At 35.3% G+C, this 19,627-nt stretch overlaps 1 protein-coding gene across 9 annotated transcripts in view; it reads right to left on the reverse strand.

The window, feature by feature from the left end:
* TfAP-2 (transcription factor AP-2) overlaps positions 1–19,627 on the reverse strand; it is a 1,022,457-nt gene that overhangs the window by 183,111 nt on the left and 819,719 nt on the right. For 7 of the 9 annotated variants that reach the window (XM_081740097.1, XM_081740157.1, XM_081740115.1 and 4 more), the window contains one exon: positions 8,238–8,267. The exons of the other annotated variants lie outside the window; for them this stretch is intronic. In XM_081740097.1, the coding sequence (XP_081596223.1) occupies positions 8,238–8,267 (30 nt within the window). The remainder of the gene's footprint in view (positions 1–8,237; positions 8,268–19,627) is intronic. 9 annotated transcript variants of the gene reach the window in all.

Here is a 19,627-nt window from a genome sequence, read left to right on the forward strand (position 1 = left end):
CATTCTTTGCTAGAAGCTGATCAATAATCTTAATAGCTTTTAGAAAGCTGACAGAAAACGAGTAAATATCTGAATTATTTTTATTACTGTAATTATTGCAAGATTTTCAAGTTTTTGTCTTGTATCTCCTGCAATCTAGAAAATATACTTATAAGCGTAATAAGTAAAGATAAAAAAAAAAATACCTGACATATTGACAAGAATACGTATGTAATCATTATTGCAAATAAAGAACTATCACCGCTCATATTTTCCGTGTTTTTAACAATTGCAAATTTTAATAGTCCATGATTAACTCAAAAGTTATGTTCAAAATGTATATACATTAAGAATAATTCTGGGAATGATTAAAAATAATGGATCAAAAGATTGCGAAGATAGCCAATAATTAGTTTTTGAATCAGGGGCCACAGAATTTTTGAACGACCCTTAAATCGAGTTTTCGTATTTTCTATGGAATAAGCACAGCATACTCAGTTAATTGATACTTTGGAAATGAAATGAAACCTTATAAGTTTTACGTCCCACGGTTATGCCGGTTAGGTTAATGGAGACGGTGATGATAAGAGATGAGTGAAACATTTTGTCGGGCAACTACCTTGTTGCTCTGGCTAAATGAATTGAGTCTTATGGGAGTCCGCTCACTGAGGCGACGTCGACAGAATAGTTACCGAGGTATCGCTAAGCAGAGCAACAGTTTGGCGACGAAACAGTTGCGCAACATCTAAAAAATGCATTGAATCTTATGGGAGTCCGCTCACTGAGGCGACGGCGACACAAAAGTTGCCGAGATATCTCCAAGTAGAAAGGTATAAAATAAAAGTGTTTGCAATGGAAACTAATACATTTTTGATTAGTGACTAGCATGTCTTTAATTAGTGATAAAAACTATGAAAAATTAATTGAGGAAATAGAGAAACGCCCAGCATTAAAGAAGAAATATATATAAAGAAGAAATTGTGGAAGGAAGTGTGTTTCGCTGTTATAAGAAACTAGAATGAGTTTTCTAGCCAAGAATAAACAACACAGGTAAATTACTTCCACCCCCTCAAGGTGAAATCTAGATGCAGGTGAAATCTAGATGCAGGTGCGTGGCAACAGACACGCTGTCATAGATAGATAAATATGCGATAAGGTAACCGTGGCAAGTAACACGAAATTCCAATAGTGGCAAGTAACACCGTAGCAAGTAACACGCAACGTTATTTTGGTAGTTATGGTGCACCCCTCTTAGAAAATTCTGGATCCGACCTTGTACTAGATCTTTTGATTAAAAACACAGAGAAAAAAAAACAACCTTCCACATCATAGAAACGTAATGCAGCCAGATTATTCAAAAATCAAGCTTATCTTTCAAGCCAGGAGCCCGCGAGAATGTATTCATCGTTTAAATGCTTATCATATGGACGGTGTCCCGAGCATGCACTCGCTAAATGTATCGCATTAGAAAATTCGGCACTGCTCTGCTATCTACGGAGTTTCCTTTGTTCTTTAAATAGAACCTTTAAAAGTCTTACTAGCAGGACATTATTTAAATGCTGCGAGTAGAACAGAGAAGGGAAGTAAGGATTCAAATGCCGGCTTGATGGGTTAAGGATACTTTAGAGCAAAAGGATAAAAATCTATATAAATTTACAGCAAATTAAATAAATAACTTTTTTTTTTTTTTTAAAGAGCTAATTCTGAACTCAGAATCATAAATGCAAAAGCTCGATACATTGTTTTATATTAGGAGGCTTCGTCCTGGCGAAATTAAAATACCGCTAATTTTACAGTAATTATGTGATATCTTTAAATAAATAAAAAATAATCGAAATGTGGAACAAGAGCGCCCTAAACAATATCATTTTACATGAGATACCGTTATCACGACTCACTTATCTGCTTTCGATTTCGGGCCATTTTGAAAATCGGCATTTATTTTCGCGTTTCTAACCGGCTGAAAACGAAAAGCCACTAGGTGACTTGTGATAACGGTACTTCACGTAAAATAATATTGTCTAGGGCGCTCTTGTTCCGCATTTCAATTATCTTTTTTCTATTTGAAGATGATATATAATTACTGTAAAATTAACGGTATTTTAATTTCGTCGTGATGAGGCCTCTTTAACTAAACTAACCACTGGCATGACAGTCCTTATGGGAATGAGCCGCTCTAAACACCATGTTTTCTACAGTATACTCGTAGAGGAAACACCATGTTCCCTACAGTATACTTGTAGAGGGAACAGCATTTTCCCCACGACACTATCTCGCCTACAACACCACCGGTCCCGGTGTTTAAATATATGAACAGAAATAGTTTCTTTACCGAAAAATGAACAAAAGTACAATAAATGTTACTTTATTTATTTATTTATTGAATTCCTGCGCATAAGTATGAATACTATCTTCCATCTTTGGCACTATATCATGAGAAATATTTCCTTTATTGTTTATAAATCAGTTGTGTTTGATAAATGGAATTAAACATTAAGAACTTAAATCATTAGTGATAACAACAGGTTTTTAACCAATGATGGTGGTCTTAATGAAAGGGAAAGATGGTGCAGACCTTTTTGACGTGGCTGAATGGGATATAGTGACGACTTGGGTATTGAAAACGAAGAACTTAAAAAAATAAAAAAGAAAAAGAAATGTGACCAGTTAGAGGATCCTTTCAAACTTATCTGATCTAACACTGCTATCTTCTTTTTAATTACTGCAATAGTTTCAAGAGAGCCAGCGAGCAAAAGCCGAGAGGTTACTTAACTACATGTATGAGAAATGGAAAAGAAGCGAGGGAGAGAGAGAGAGAGAGTATGCATGTGAGGCGTGCTCTTGCGTACAGGAAGCAACTGACAGGTTCATTCCGGACATAGAAGATATAGAAGCACTCAGGTTCTTTTGTTTCAAGGATGCAAGAATGTTTGGATGCTGAGGCATCTGGACTAGTCCGTGTAGATTGTTTCTACATAAGAGTTTTCAAAGAGGGAAAAGAAGGAACAGAACAGGACACTGACCGTGGTGGCTGGCGACATTCAAGGAACAACAGAGGCGGAGAAAAAAATAACAAAACAGAACATGATTTCATGTAGGTGTCTATTATTTACATTTTGTCCCTTTTTCTTTGCGAGCAAAATGTGAATACCCTCTTTGCTTGTATTCTACAAATAGTGTATATTTATGATTTTTCATTCGTTGAGTAGCGAGGTGTTAGTGTCAAAGCGTGGGACACAAACATCTAGTTTTGTTGCCTTCTTATATTCTAGTATTTTTGTTGTCTCTTTATATACATATACGTACGTACGTATCTCTTGCTACAGCGTTCATCTTTATCAGAATTGCTATTGCTGATGTCACCTCAGTCTCTTGTAGCTACAAGAAGGTGTGTGACTTGCGAAGAATTACAAGAAGGAACACAAGAAGTACGCTGGTTTACGGTCTTAGAACGCGAGAGAAAGAGACGGAAAATTTAACACCTTGACCACTAGAAGAAAGAGACTGGGTGACATCCGATACGGAACTTGTTTTGATGTTTGTTTTTTTTTTCTTTCTTGTAACTTTCGTGATGTCTCAATTAAGTGAGACCTAACAGTCTTATATCTATCAAGTCCAATGGCTTGTACGAGTATCATGTGGCTCTTTGTTTTCTATTCACTGTTAGCTACATCACTTGTTTTTAACCTAAGACAATGAACACAGAAAAACAAAGTACACTTTCTAAGTGCATCTGCATATAAATTATTATCAGATGTCAGAGACTATATACACACGTTTCACGCCTTTCTTTCAAGTTCCGCCATAGCGGAAGTCACAGAATAATAGATTTCTGCATATAATTATTTTGTATTTAGAAAATACTATTAGAAAATAATATTTAGTGTTGCACTCACGTCCGTGAGATTTCGGGTTTGATTCCTGGCCGATGCTCCCTAATTTTCAACGCCTACCAACCGTCGTGAGGCAAACTGAGGAGTCACGCGAATAAAAGACGTGACGGCCACTATACCCTGGCCGGCGAATAATGATTTCTGACAGCTCAGCTTGCGAAGACAACTGAGGAGTGCGGTGTTGCCATGTGCTTCTCGCGCAAGGGGAGAATCATCTGCTTCCTCGTTGAGGGTGAGAGGGGGTGAGTGAAAGTTTGGCAATGTGCGGTGGTTACCATGGAGACACGACAGGTTCTGAGCCTAAGATTGGTTGACCTGCTGTCTTCTGCTCGCTCGCCGTGGCCTTGAGCAAAGCTGTCAGAAATCATCGTTCACCGGCCAGGGTATAGGTATAGAAAACTTCTGATACGTTTATCAGAAATAGGATGACGCAACGCGCCGATATATTCGTCGCTACGCTGGACGCAGTTCAGTCGTCGCTAACAGATGGCGTATGAGCGGATCAAGTAAACAAAGGGTTGTCAACGCCATGTGATTTGGTATGGTTTTAGAAAATACTATTCAGTGTTCAGTGGAATATCTCACTTTCTGCGACCATAAGGAACCATGGTGTCTCAGTGGTACAGCATTCATCTCTGGTGCGTGTGATACCTGGTTCGATCCCAGGTCGTGCTCAGTGGGCTTTGTGTTTGACAAACACTGTGTGCGTGGGTTTTATCGGGGTTCTACTTCCTTAATTCCGCTATTTCATTAATTCTCACTATCACAGTCTCTCTTTAACTTCAGAGCACAATCGTGGGACGTTAAACTAGACATTTCAGCTCACTTAATTTGTGTCCATAGTACACACACAATGTGCATATTATATTATATTATATTATATTATATATATATATATATATATATATATATATATATATATATATATATATATATATATATATATATATATAGAGAGAGAGAGAGAGAGAGAGAGAGAAATTATACACGAAATCAATACATTTCATTTCGATAGAAATCGATTTTATGTTCTTGAGCACATCAATCATTGCGTTTTGTCATCTCATAGTCATTAAAATTGAATATACAATTCAAGAGCGCCTGTTTATGGTGAAGAATTATTGGCTTACCAATTCTGTTACCTCCACACGAAGAGCTTGCCCATTAAGTATGGTGTTTGTTGAAACCCTGATCGAAACACAATTATAAGTTTAGCGGAAAAGTAGAAACAATGTGGACAGACATGTTAAGCAATGTATCTACTAGATGAGAACGACAAGATTGCATTTTCAGGAAAAGAAGGGACACTACGAAGACATCTTGTAATTGTAAATGACTTGTCCCCAGGATACCCTCTCTTTTACACTTAGTTATGTTAATACACTGTTACTGATTTAAGGAATATTTCTATTCAACAAGTAACAGTAGCATGTGTACACCATGTAAAGGAGTTTGGTTTGTATGCGTAATTTCTTCAATTAATACTGAAACGGGAAATGATAGTACATTTCTACCATTTCCGGTTTTAGTACAGAATTTGAAGTCTAGATGCGATATATTCTTGCAACGCTCAATCGATTATAGAAAATCGATTCTTGCTATCTATTACCGGTTCTACTCTATATCGATCAACGTTAAAACCGGAAGTGGGTGATTTTTGTCACTTCCGGTTTGAATAAAAGATTAAACAAACAAAAAAAAAAAAGATTGTTGGATTCATGCACAACTTTTCAGTATTCACCCAGTATCACTAAAGATTTACTTGAGTTAAAAGACAGTGAATTGGATCTGGAAAGCCCCAAAGAACGACAATGGAATTTAATATAATGATACACATACACATATACACAATTTAACTTTAAAAAAGAAAGGAGAGAGAATGACAATGATGTTTAAAAACTGTAGCTCCATGGAAATTATACACTACATTACACCTTTTTGTATTAACCCCTCTCCCCCCCACCCACACACACACATGTGGAATGAAACCTGTTGTTTCAACTTGAAAGTTTCTGTTTGTTTAATATAACATATTAAACAGCTTAACGTTTCAGCGTGTAAGAACCTTTGAAAAATCCATCATTTCTCGGCATTATTCAAGTTTACTGCGAGAGAACAAGGGAAATTGTGGGAGACTGAAGAAAAAGTAGAAAACGTCTTTTGAATAAATATTTTCTTTTAAAATTCGTTTATGGATCCACATGTATAGGTCTTGGTTGCTATTTTTTCCATCGTAAAATGGCAGAGGTGTACACATATAATGCTAAAGCTGCCACAAAACCGAGCATCATATCCGTTTGTGCTACAAATTCATCATAAGTTTAAAAAAGATCGTAGCTTCTTTTGAGTTATCACGTGACTTGGGGAGTTAATGTACGTTCATATTACATGGTTGATCGATTGCCTGGTGTTTATTTTAGAATAGAAACTTTACGTAGTTTTTTTTTTTTTTAAACACAGAGCACAAAGATTGTACGGTTACTCTTTAGTTGTTAAAAAAAAAACTAATTTATCTCGTTATTTTAGTTTTTTTTTTTTTTAAGTGCATTTCTAATGCCATGCCACACACTATCCTTCCCTCCTGATGAACTTCAGCTATAATCAACACGAAAAATTGTATAACATTCATGAAACTTCATTTCTTCACACATTAAAATATGTCTAAATTCGTGCAGTGTTACCTAGTATAGTACAGCAATATAATAGTACAGTAAGACAAAGAAAAGAATACTATTCACAAAGCACAATTTCCAACATATTTACAATTCTTACAAGGATTTACACAAATCCCCAACTTTTTACATTCTATACCAATATTTTAATGAAACAGATTGTTTTAATGTTTACTTTATTCTCATTTTATAGCCACGTTGGAAATCTAGAACGGTGATTTAATATTTACTATGACATTTATTAAGAGACCTAATCACTGCGAAATTAAAATACCGCTAATTTTATAATAATTATGTGCTATCTTCTAATAGATGAAAGACAATCGACATGTGGAACAAGAGCGCCCTAGACAATATTATTTTACATGAGGTACCGTTATCACGAGTCACCTAGTAGCTATCCGTTTGAAGCCATTTAGAAACGCAAAAATAAATACAGATTTTCTAAAGGGCTGGAAATAGAAAGCAGATAAGTGAGTCGTGATAACGGTGTCTCATGTAAAATAATATTGTCTAGCGTGCTCTTGTTCCACTTTTCGATTATCTTTTATCTATTTGAAGATATCGCATAATTACTGTGAAATAAGTGGTATTTTAATTTTCTCGTGATGGGGCCTCTTAAGGTTAACAATTATCAATCAAAAAAAGAAAAAAAAACCGTGAGAGTTGGTCTCATGACCGAAAGATAAGGAATCCTGTCATAGCTACATGGTATCCATGCTTCAATTTCCCGACTGCAAGCACACTAATTTCGGTATTCAAGACGTTTGGAAAGCTAACATTGTGTGTCATGTTCATTAAAAACAGGTAAAGACTTAAAAATAAGATACAGAAATGTGACATAGAATTAGAATTTTCTAAAATCTCGTTTTCGGTACATATTTTTAGTGAACTTTTTAAACTCTACTTCCGCTTGATCCTGCATAGTTCACTATTACTTCACTGGAATTCTAAACAGTAGTGCAAAATGTAAGGAACCGAAAATAGTGAGGGAGTAATTTACACATCATAATTAGAATGAACAGATACATTATTATTATTATTATTATTATTATTATTATTATTATTATTATTATTATTATTATTATTATTATTATTATTATTATTATTATTATATACTTAGTTTACAAGACAAAAAGTGAATTTTCAACGAAGTCTCTCCGATAAAGCATTTACCATTAAAAAAAAAAATCTAAACACCTGCATCCACAAAAGATGCTACACTATAAAAGTCACCAACGATGTATCGAATATTGGTATTCAAAGGAGGTTGTATGTTAAAACTCTCTGGCTTGGGGGGACAAAGCAAGCAATTGATTCTTCTAAACATGCACGTGATCTGTATAATCAAAGAATCTTCTTCCGCGATATCCCAGCGGGAGCCGGTACAAAGACAAATGTCTTAGCAAGTCAATCATCACAAATCATCCATCCGTTTTTCCACACATGCATGCATACACATTCACACACACACGTGTACTCCCATATACAACAAACAAACAGTTGTAGAAACAATGATAGTTATACGCGTTGTTGAATGAAAATTACATTAGCACGCAACATCTACTGCTCAGTCACTCAGGCATGCAAAATATATGGAAGAGGAATGAAGAGAAAAAAAAAAATGAAAGCTCTAACAGAGTATTACAGAGATGCATGAGAACCCAACGTCTGATAGGGATTGAGTACTAACCTTTTGTCCAATGGCCATCAAAAGCGGTAGCTTGCAAGGGAAAAATACAAGAATTAGTACAAGGGAAACTAAAGAATTAATGGCATTAGTATTTTTATTATTTGTAATAATAATAATTTAGTAAAAAAAAATCTTCTAAGTATACAGTTATGTTTCTAAAAAATGAACACACTTTTTTAATTTTTTCTTTGAGACCTCGCACATCTCTCGCGTATGTGGTTGGACGTTCTACACAGTTCTTTCGTTTTAATTGGAATTAAAATGTTAATTCGTGTCTCCATTAGTCTACTTCGCGTCAACTGAACCCTAAATGTATACAGGGTGGTGCAAATTTCCGTTTACAGCGCTTGGGAGAAGAATCTATACACACACAAACAAGTTTATGTGAAATTTTGTTAAATTCGGCGCCATTTCCCAATCACAAGCTGTCACAAATGGCAGCAAAACGACGTGTGACACCTAATTGCGGACAAAGGAAAGGTGCAACAGCAAGCGGTCCGAAACAGTTTAATGCCTAAATGACACAATGATGTCAGAAGCAGGGCGGTAGGGATGCGGTGCAAGGAACTTCTCAAAGGCATCCATTTTAACCATGTCGGTCTGCCGACATCAGCTCCCCCTCCCCTTTGAGAAATTTTATGCGCCGCGTTCCTATCGCTCTACTTCTGAAACCATTGTGTCACTGTGTCAACTTTTTCTAAACTGTTTGGGACCACTTGCTGTTGCACCTTTCCTTTGTCTGCAACGTGGTGCCACATGTCATTTTGCCGCTATTTGTGACAGGTTGTAACTCGGAAATGATACCGAATTTAACAAAATATCACATAAAACGTTTTGTGTGTGTAGATTCTTGTCTCAAGCGTTGTAAATGGAATTTTGCACCACCCTGTATATGCACAATGTATATTAAATGTAAATTACGTGTTAAATCTTGATGAAATTTAAGTAAACAACTGAGGTACGATACTTTTAGAACTCTTATAATCGAAACAGTTTGTCCCTCTAAGAGAGGTTTCGACTTATTAGAATTGTGTTCCTTATTTTTCATTAAATCTAACTATAGTTCAATTTGATTCATGATTTTTCTCTTACATGAACTAAACATGAGTTTAAACACGCGCCTTATCACCAAAGATGGCAGCACATTTCCCTCTCTTTCCCGTATATTATGTAGGGAGCGATAATATTCGCAACAATTCAATCAAATTTAAGCGACGGATGCTGGAATTTTTGTCCAAAACCAAATTAAATCAGAGCAGTTTATTATTATTATTATTTAAATCTTGTTTCTTTCAATGTTGAGAAAGTTTGTTACTGGAAGCATCCTTCTGAAGAATAAGTACTCTGAACAATGCATAAAACACAATTACAAAATGCACGGATTATTTATTCTACTTATCTTCTGTACTCTCCTCAACCAAAAGATAAGTAGAATCACCCACGGATAGTATATTCTTAATATAGGAATTTGGTGTTCATTTTTTAAATGACTAAACTGTACATCAAATATAAAACAAAATGCATTAATAAAAGCGTTAAAGTAATGAAATGAAACAGTTCCATAAAAATAACGGAAAAAAACAGAATATGTAGCAATATCCTTCTTCAGATTCATTCTATTTCCTACAAAGAACTATGAAACACATCTCGTGTAAGGAACCACACAATTTCATTATTTTAAGACCTATAAACAATAAAGGTGTCACTTGGATTTTACGTAGAGTATTTTGATCTATAGGGTTCTTACAAAAACCTGAAACGAGAAAATATTGCTTTCGCCTTTATGTATGGAAGATATGCAACCTGCATATAGGAACGAATCTCTCTCTCTCTCTAGAGGAAGGTTTTCTTTAAACATCACTCTACCGTCTGCAGGAATATAAGAAAACTTTTACTTGTTCGATATATTAGCAATGGTTTGACTACATGATTCTATGTTTTTCCGTTACTTAATTTTTATTAGGCATATCAGTAATCGTTTATCTCTCAACTAAGTCTATAAGCAAATCTTCCTTCTTGTGAAAGAAACCATTATTTTTCTTAAACTGAGGAACAGTATTAGACAAGAATTAAATGCTTAAGAGGTCTAATCACTGCGAAATTAAAATACCGCTAATTTTACAGTAATTATGTGATATCTTCAAATAGATAAAATATAATAGAAATATGGAACAAGAGCGCCCTAGACAATATTATTTTGCATGAGATACCGTTACCACGAGTCACCTAGTAGCTTTTCGTTTGCAGCCATTTAAAAACGCGAAAATAAATGCCCGTTTTCTAAATGGCTGGAAATCGAAAGCAGATACGTGAGCCGTGATAACGGTATCACATGTAAAATATTATTGTGTAGCGAGTTCTGGTTTCATTTTTCGATTATCTTTTATCTATTCGAAGATATTACATAATTACTGTAAAATTAGCGATATTTTAATTTCGTCGTGATGGGGCCTCTTAAACACTCAATATACTTTCATACATAACCGATCTGTAAAAGTCAAGAAAATGACATCTGAAATTTTACGTAAGTTATTAATAGTTAACAAATCAAAACATTATTTAATACATATAGTATGCTACCATACATGTGAATGGTTGGTATGTGTATCCCAGGTATGATCCCTCGTGAGGACAATTTTTGGTGTTGACACAGCAACACGAGGAAATTGGGTAATTTAATAATTGTATTTAGCAAATAGCCGATCTGCTTTCAAACAAGTAAGGTCTCTGCTTTGGCAGAAAACTAAACATGTAAAATACCAGCGAGAAACCAGAATTCTAATCATCTATATATTAAAATGGCCAATTCCTTTTGACAATGAGATCTCGAAAATCACAAGCTCTAGAAATGTGCTGTTTTCACTCGTCTATTTCAAATTTGTTTATACCTGCCAGTCCTAATTCAATTTATTATTATTATTATTATTATTATTTAAAGAAAGTGCCATTATTGTTCTAGTCAACATTTTATGAGTCGTTTTGAGTCCATAAGATTAACATTGTCGCTAGAACAAAGCTTCCCTTGTACTAGGCAACCAGTAGAGGAGTTACGTATGGCGGGTTGACGGACATTGTAGGCGTTTTTCATACAGGGAAAACCTATTGCATGCTGGCAACTTCAAAGACCTCAAAAAGCGCAATGAGGCGCCGTGAGGGGGACGAGCCGGGCGACGGCTCCGGGCGCCGAGGTAAGGAAGGGCGTAAAATTCGGGAGAAAAGGAAAAAAATACTTGGAATATATGTATGTGGGCGCTGTCGTATACTCTCGCCCCGGGCGCGGATTTTGCACGGCACGGCACTGCCTCGGACGGATATCGATCTATAACAAGAAAATAAAATCACATCTGTCACTTCTCGAAGTTCGCCACAAATTCAATCCAACACCTATTCATTAAAATGCTACGTTTATATGTTTATAGCAATTCACTTCCTTTTGAGTTGTCTTGTCCTCTAATTGTATGTGTGAAATTATATGGACAGCTATAGTGAGGACGTAGAAAGGAAACCTATGGTCATATCAGAATGATGCGCTGAGTAGACAGCGCAGATTCAGCCAGTACCAGCTAAAATTTTCTTTTTCTCCTATTATGGACACTAGTCTAGGGTTAAACCGACATGTTATGCACAACATATAATTTAAATAAGTTGGAAATATACTTCAGTATTCAAGAGAAAATATATAATACTGGATTACGAGCTAAATTGTTTGAAACCAACCAAAAAAGTAAACAGCCATATTCCCTTCGCTTTTGCCATAGCACCATCGAAGCGCGAACATGCAAACAAGAGTGCGCTCTGTTTTTAAACGATTCAACTTGCTGTTGTGCATGATACGTGTAAAAGCCTGAAGTTGAAGGGTTGCCGAGAGAGAGAGAGAGAGAGAGAGGAAGAGAATTAAGAGACAGTGTTTGGTTGCGCTTCGGTGATCTACCTTTTGTTCTCCAATTTAACGCTGTGTTTAAACGGATTCTCTTTTTTCTTTCTCTACCGTTTTTCAGTCTGGTTAAACAATCTTCCGACACGAAAATTTCAACAGCTATTTATTCTTCTGTTATGTACTTGATATATAAACAAAAAACAAGTATCACTTAAAATACGCGGCAAGAAGAAACGACATTTTAAGTACACTTATTATTGCCTGAACTGAAGCAAATTTCGACCAACTATAACCTCACTACCCAATAGAACATAAGCGTTTCTCTACGAGGGTTAACCATGAATTTTTCACGTTTATTTCGTATAGGAGCAGATCATACCTGTTAAACACTTCTCTCTCTCTCTCTTTTTTTTTTTCGTAAATTTTCATTAACTTCGCCCCGGTTATTCTTACTGTTGATTTGTTGCTGTTTCGTAGTTCTAATTACTGTTTCCTTCCACTAGAGAAATCTATTGGTATCAAGTACGGGCAGTTCAGCTACAGACAACTATAAGCCTGACAGTGTACTGTTGGGAAGCAGGGCGACTGACAACGGTGTGTCTTGTGTTTATGATAGGGTCTGAAATAATAGCTACTGAAGAACTCCGATGGACAAGAGAGTTTACATTCGACTCGGTGATGCGTGGTCTGCTCACAAACCTATGACCTAATTTATTTCTGAAGCCACAGTACGCTGCTATTTTGTTTTTCTTAAAAAAAAAAAAAAACAGCTTCTCACTTATCCTCTCTAGAATGACATGGCGCCACAAAAATAAAATAAAAAAATAACCTTGAGCAGCAGGGGTGGCTTTAGGATTTTAATTTTGGGTAGACCCGCTCCCTCGCTTATGGATACATATACACATTTCATTGATTAATGATAGTAGGAAATTACTTTCACAGTAGTGGTCGATGCTACTTGTTAAATAATTACCTACCATTAATATAAATAGTGGAAAATATATTTACTCTTTATTGTATCTTTTAGCGTTTATGTTTTTTTTTTTAAAAATTTTCAGGTAGGACCGCGCCTACCCACTAAAACCGCCACTGTTGAGCACCCACAGGAAAGAGAACCCGGGAACACTCGCACTGAGAGAAAGAGTTTTAGTTACTGTGGAAAACCATTTCCACACTTCAAATAAACGAGTGTTTAAATAAATCACTATTGAATCATTGATAATTATATTTGAAAGTTTATTATTTATTATTATTATTATTATTATTATTATTATTACTACTATTATTACACTATACATTTTTATTAATTTTGTGACAGGAACAAAAACTAGTTTTCCTTTTTCTCCCCTCCTTCTCTTTTCCTTCGTAAGTTCTTTTTTTAATATTTATTTCTAATCTTATTTCCGCCGGATGTGACTAATACACGCAAGATGAGAAGAAATTCTTCGTTACTTTCACCATATTTTCCAAACGTGGTTTTTAAAATGATAATAGAATCGCAAATAGAATAAGAGAAATAATTTCAAATACACAGAAAAAAACAACGTAATTTTACCTTAGAAATATAATGGCAGATAGTTGCAGTTTTATGTTATAATTATTGAAATGGAGGCTGGAAAGGTAAAATTTCAAATTCAAACGTAAAATTCAACTTATGCAGTAACACAATAGGCAGAGATGGGCATTTTAAACAACCACAGCACAAACCTCTTTCGGGCTGAGGCTTATTTTGAATGAGGCATGCGTTGACTGATCTCAATAATAATTCTCATGGTACCTCTGGTCTGCATTCGTCCTAGCTCGGGACTTGCTAGCCTAAATGAATCTTGCAGTCTCTCGATCTCGTTTTCACTAATTTCATTAGGGCTTATGCTCATTAAAGGGCTCGGGTTTGCAAACGAGGCTCGAATTCGGTATCATCAATGGGCCTGGCACTCGCTCTGAGCTTAGATTCTGGCTAATTTTTTGTATAGGGCTCGAGAGTTGAGCTCCCAAGTTCCAATATTTCTGCGTTGGAGACTAATTAAATTAAGAAATAGGGGCGATAAATTTTAGTGTGGTGGTTTAATTCTTTAATTTATTATAAATCTTCTTTGAACAAAAAAAAAAAAAAAAAAAAAAAACTTTTAATTGTCTGTGTATCCTTGCCCATGTTCTGCATGAGCAAGAAAAGATCAATCCGTAATTTCAGAGCGACATTTGTTGTTCCAACACAATTCAAATTGTCTGTCAGTGTCTCGCGTAAGGAAGAAAAATCAATCCTTCAGACTGGCATTTGTTGTTCCAGTACGATTCAAATTGTCTGTCAGTACATTGCAAAAGGAAGAAAAATCAATCCTTCAGAGCAGTATTTGTTGTTTCAGTACGATTCAAATTGTCTGTCAGTACATTGCAAAAGGAAAAAAGTCAATCCTTCAGAGCGGCATTTGTTGTTCCAGTACGATTCAAACTGTCCCTCAATGTCTTGCATAGGGAAGAAAAAACAATCAACCCTTAAGAGCGGAATTTGCTGTTCTAGTAGGATTCCAATTGTCTGTATATCGTTGTCTGTCTCTGTTCTCTATAGAGGAAAAATAAAATCGATTCTAAAACTTCAGGGCGAGACATGTTGTTGTTTTCAATACATTTCAAGTACAAGTGGTTTCATTCATTTTACATAGACTTCCTGTTTCTATAAACCAAAATTCACTTCCTTCCTTAACTAGTTTACCTATATCACTTTTTTTTTTTTTTTTTTTTAATTTCTGTCCTGTATTATTATCTCGATAATATCAATTAAGGTTAATATTATGTGATATTTGCACAACTAGTTTTATATACGTATTCAGGGTGCTGCTGTTTTCCTTTCCAAAAAATCATTCGTCCTTTAAACGAGTTGAAATATTACAACTTCCAAAACTTATTTATTATGTAAATAATTCACACACGAAACTTCTTAAGTAATAATAGTCTTTTTAGGGGGGAGGGGGAAAGAGGAACTCAAGATTTTTGTTAAATTCAAACAGTATGTGTTGAAAGAGAAGAAAGAGGAAAAAACCGAAAAACTTGATGGCATTCCTGAAAAACTTCTGCACGACAACTCTTTCAAGGTCTGCTACCAAATATCATGCAATGTGGTTGGAAAACATCACGTGAAAAAAAAAAATCAAAACTTCCTTTGAAAGAAATAAAAACGTCCATTGCCGCCACCACCACCACCAAGAAAGAAGGAAATAAAATAAAATAAAAAAGAAAATAGATAATAACAAAGGAAAACATGCTATATAATAAGAAGTAGTCTCATAACATTGGAGGAAATAACTCTGAAATTGAGAATCAACAAAAATACGCCAATTTTTGCCCCATTTATGAATGGAAATTTCAGTGTAGGCGTTCAAACAAAACACAATTAAAATATAGGGATAGTTCTACGCGACACACCTTTTTTTTTTAGTAAATAATAGCTCTTTTTCTTTTTTTAAAAAAATGAAAACCTTAAAAAAGGAAAAAATAAAGGAAAGAGGAAAGTATAAGATACTTGAATAAAATTTAAATATTTCTGTAATTTAGTTGAATCAGGAACTAAATTAAATAGTTATTTGGACACATTTGAACAAAATTACGTAATTACTTGTCTCCTTTTCAACTACGAACATAATATTTTGAATATTTGGTTTATTTAATATTAAACAGGTAAAAAAAAAAAAAAAAAGGAAGAGAACTATACAGATTTCTTCAAGGAGAAAGAGGTATAACGATTTCATATTAATGACCTTGTAATCACAAAAAGGCCAACAGGGCGACGAACTTCTGAGTAATGTAATTCTGAATTCTATTTCTGATGAGGAAATAGAATTTTTAGAGTTAATTGGCATATAGAAAAAAAGGACCTTGCTTGGCAGGCCCGTAGTCAGTCCAAAAGCTTAGGGGGGGCCGGCTGAAGTTAGGGGGCCCCGATTCAACCATATGATAGTTCATCACCATATTATAGTTCTTTTGCAAGCCTACTGTAAAACTTTTAGGGTACCAGCAAAAATTTAAGGGGGGGGGGGTAGACTCCCTGCATACGGGTCTGTTGCTTGGTTCTGTTGGTAGTGAACTTCATTGTGCAGTAGAAAACCTGAAAAAGCGACTATACCAGTCGATGCATTAATTAAGCTGATAAGACTTATCTTGTAAGAGAGCCATTCTTGGGCTACAAGATTTAGGATTTAGATTTCTGGGCTTTCGGCATCTATGGCCATGTTAGCCCATCACGTATGAGGGATGATGCCCCTCGACGATTACACTATCCGGGGAAAGGGAAGGAAGAAAGGGTTGGGAAAGGAAGGAAGCGTCCTGGATCTATATATTAGGTACAGTCCGCAGCAAAAAAAACTTGCAACACGAGCATGTAAGTTTATTGTGAAACTACGCCTAACAGGGCAGGGAATCAACATAACGTCTAAGTGGCACGAATCACCCCAGGAGAGAAACTTCGATGTCCTCCCCTGCAAACTTATTTTGGAGCAAAAGACTTCGTAGTTTCACAATAAACTTACATGCTCAAGTTTGCAGGTTTTTTTTTTTTTTTTTTGCTGTGGACTGTACCATCCCGGCATTTGCCTGGTGTAAATAAGGAAAGCCCAGCAAAACCTCAATTCAGGATGGCTGGCCTGAAAAAGCTTTTTTAAACACTTTTTTGACCGAGTGTCCCCACCGGGAATCGAACCCACGACCGCTCGCACCAAAGACGAGAATTGTAGTAACTATAGTACGCGGGGCGACTTGTGACGACAGAATTTTGAATTTTACCTATGATATGTCCCTCAAGATCCACTACTAGTAAAAATATTATTATTATATTGTTATTATTATTATTATTATTATTATTATTATTATTATTATTATTGAATAATAATAATAATAATAATAATAATAATAATAATAATAAACTTAGTTCGCTGCATCTGATTCAAAGTTACGAATATCAAGGACTCGTATACCAATGTATTAAAAAAATGGAAATTAAATTAAATTTTTCAACTTAATATCCACTTAATATCCCTTTAGGCTAATGGAGACGGATGATTAACACAAGTGAATGATGGAGGAATTAGTGGAATGAAGTTGTGGAAGGAAACAGGAGCAACCTGAGGAAACCCACCAACACAATGTTGTCCATCACAAACTTACTTCCCCGGATATCGAACCGAGAACCCCATACATCAGAGGTAAGCACTCTACCACAGAGCCTAACTCGTATATTTAGTTTGCATTTTCTTCTACTGCTGACAAGAGTGAGCGTTGGCAGATATGTAGAATGTTGACACGTATACAACGTAGTAAATAACAACTTGGAAGACATCAAACATTTTAAAATAACAACAACAATAATAGTAAAAGACAGAAATGCAAATTAAGAAAGTATAGCTTTGAACAGACAATGCTCTGCATCATTCAATTTGCATTACCAGTTCTCGAAAAAGAGTCATGTCCATGACAGTTGTTGGGAGAAACGTTGGTTGGTTATGGGAAGACGAAAAAATGATTGAATATTCATGACACAACAGATTAAATAGAAGCAGAAAATGTAGGAACACCTGATTTAACCACTGATAGTCATTCCATTCACATGAATAGTTAGTTAACCAGCAAACAAGTAATTAAAGCCTAATTTCTCTTTTAAGATGGTGTTGGAAGATGAAATTGGGAAGGAAGGGGAAGGCTATTAAAGAAGTTTCCTCTTCTTCCTGTCTTTTCACCCCCGCCCCACCCCTCCCTTCAGTTTTCCCTCTGCCAATTTGCTTATTGAACAACTGGTACTGGCTTCTGTGAATCGAGAAAGTACAAATTGTTGTAGTTTCATTATTATTTACTAATGCAAACTGCAAGGACAAACGTTGTGTCAGCAGCGTATCGTAGTTTTTGAAGAGTTGTGAACAGAGTCTCCGAAACTGACACAATTATAATGATTTTTCTTCTAAAACGCGTAGATACACAAACAACCGCCTTTTTTTAACTTAGTCATTTTTCGGTAGATTCAAAACAACACCGAAGAGAGGATGCAGGGGCGGATCTAGAAAGTAAAAACTGACGGGGCTAACCAGAAACCGAACTATGAAAAGTATATAATGAGTTTACTATAAACTATCAAAAATATATAAATAATACCTTAAATTATTTTTGTCACTCAAAAAACTGAGGGACCTAGCTTCCCCCCGACCCCGGGCTAGATCCACCACTAGGGATGTTAATAGTAAGAACCGACACTGTTTAGAAAGAACTCTATTTATACACACTTTACTCTTTTCAACATTAATCAGGACATGGTGTTGTCCCGTTTAAGTAAACAAGTTTGTAAAAATTTACAGAAGAAATGCATTATGTTATTTAGAATACCACCGTATAAATACTCGAAATATACCAGAATCTTACCACTCACATGTATAATAAGGTAGAAATACGAAATGCAAAGTTTGCTCTTAAAACATGTCATACTCCGTAAAGAAATCCACGGATGATGAAATGAAATTCTATGTGAATGTAGTGCACAAACTGATCACTGAAATTTCACAAAGCAAAGCATGTTTTATTATATGCTATAGGCCCTATGAAGTCTTTTCTTCACTATCCTCGTTTAAACGTGTATCCATCATTCCTAACGTGCCTGCACTTCCGCCCTGACTTGGTTATATACAAATTCTCGCGTTATACTTGCCACCTAGCACACGTTGGTTAGCATCTTTTGCACTGTAGTTTTTTATGGCATAAAGTAATCATGCTGTATTATATTCATAGGTAGGCCCTCCTAAAGTAAATTTGAACCTAGTAACGCAACTCTTAAGAAATACTTTCTAAGGTAGTAAGAGAAATTCCTAATGGAGCTGCAGTACCCAAACTGGAACTGCACGCAGCATATTTATTAATTAATGGTAACAATACATTTTCGTTTCGTTTTCGTTTTCGGCCTCTTGAGAAGAATAAGGTTTAAAAGTTGCAGCTTAAGCAAGCCAAGGTCGACTATGCCACTAAAAATTGTTATAAAACAATATGTGTAAAACAAAATGGCCCATCCAATATAGATGAATAACCGGTTAAAAGTGAACTTGTTTTTAAATATTTAATATGTATTGGAGGAAGAAAAGCGACGCCAATAGAAAATATCAGTAACACGGTAAGTATTGTAACAAACAAGAAATGTTCTAAAGTAAAAATTGTTTAAAAGTATAACGTGAATTAAAAAAAAAAAAAAAGAGCAAAGCTAACATATTCTTAGCTCCCAATACATTTTCACCATTCATCCATCCTTGAACATATTTGATTCTTTAATCTGAATTAATAGAGTTTCTCCCGCAAATTGCAAAACACTTTCTGCCCAATTTCTACTATCACCAGGAGGCCAGTCAGTGACGAGTAGATAAATATTGGAACGTGTTACTCTTTTGGTCTTAATAAATCCTTCTATAATATTAGAATCTAAACTTTTGCGTTTTCTATGACAGTAAATTCGTGAAGCATATACTGATTTATAATCTACTCATCATGGCGGAAA

This window comes from Thermobia domestica, chromosome 2, assembly GCF_964235325.1.
Source record: "Thermobia domestica chromosome 2, izTheDome1.hap1.1, whole genome shotgun sequence".
Classification (NCBI taxonomy): domain Eukaryota; kingdom Metazoa; phylum Arthropoda; class Insecta; order Zygentoma; family Lepismatidae; genus Thermobia; species Thermobia domestica.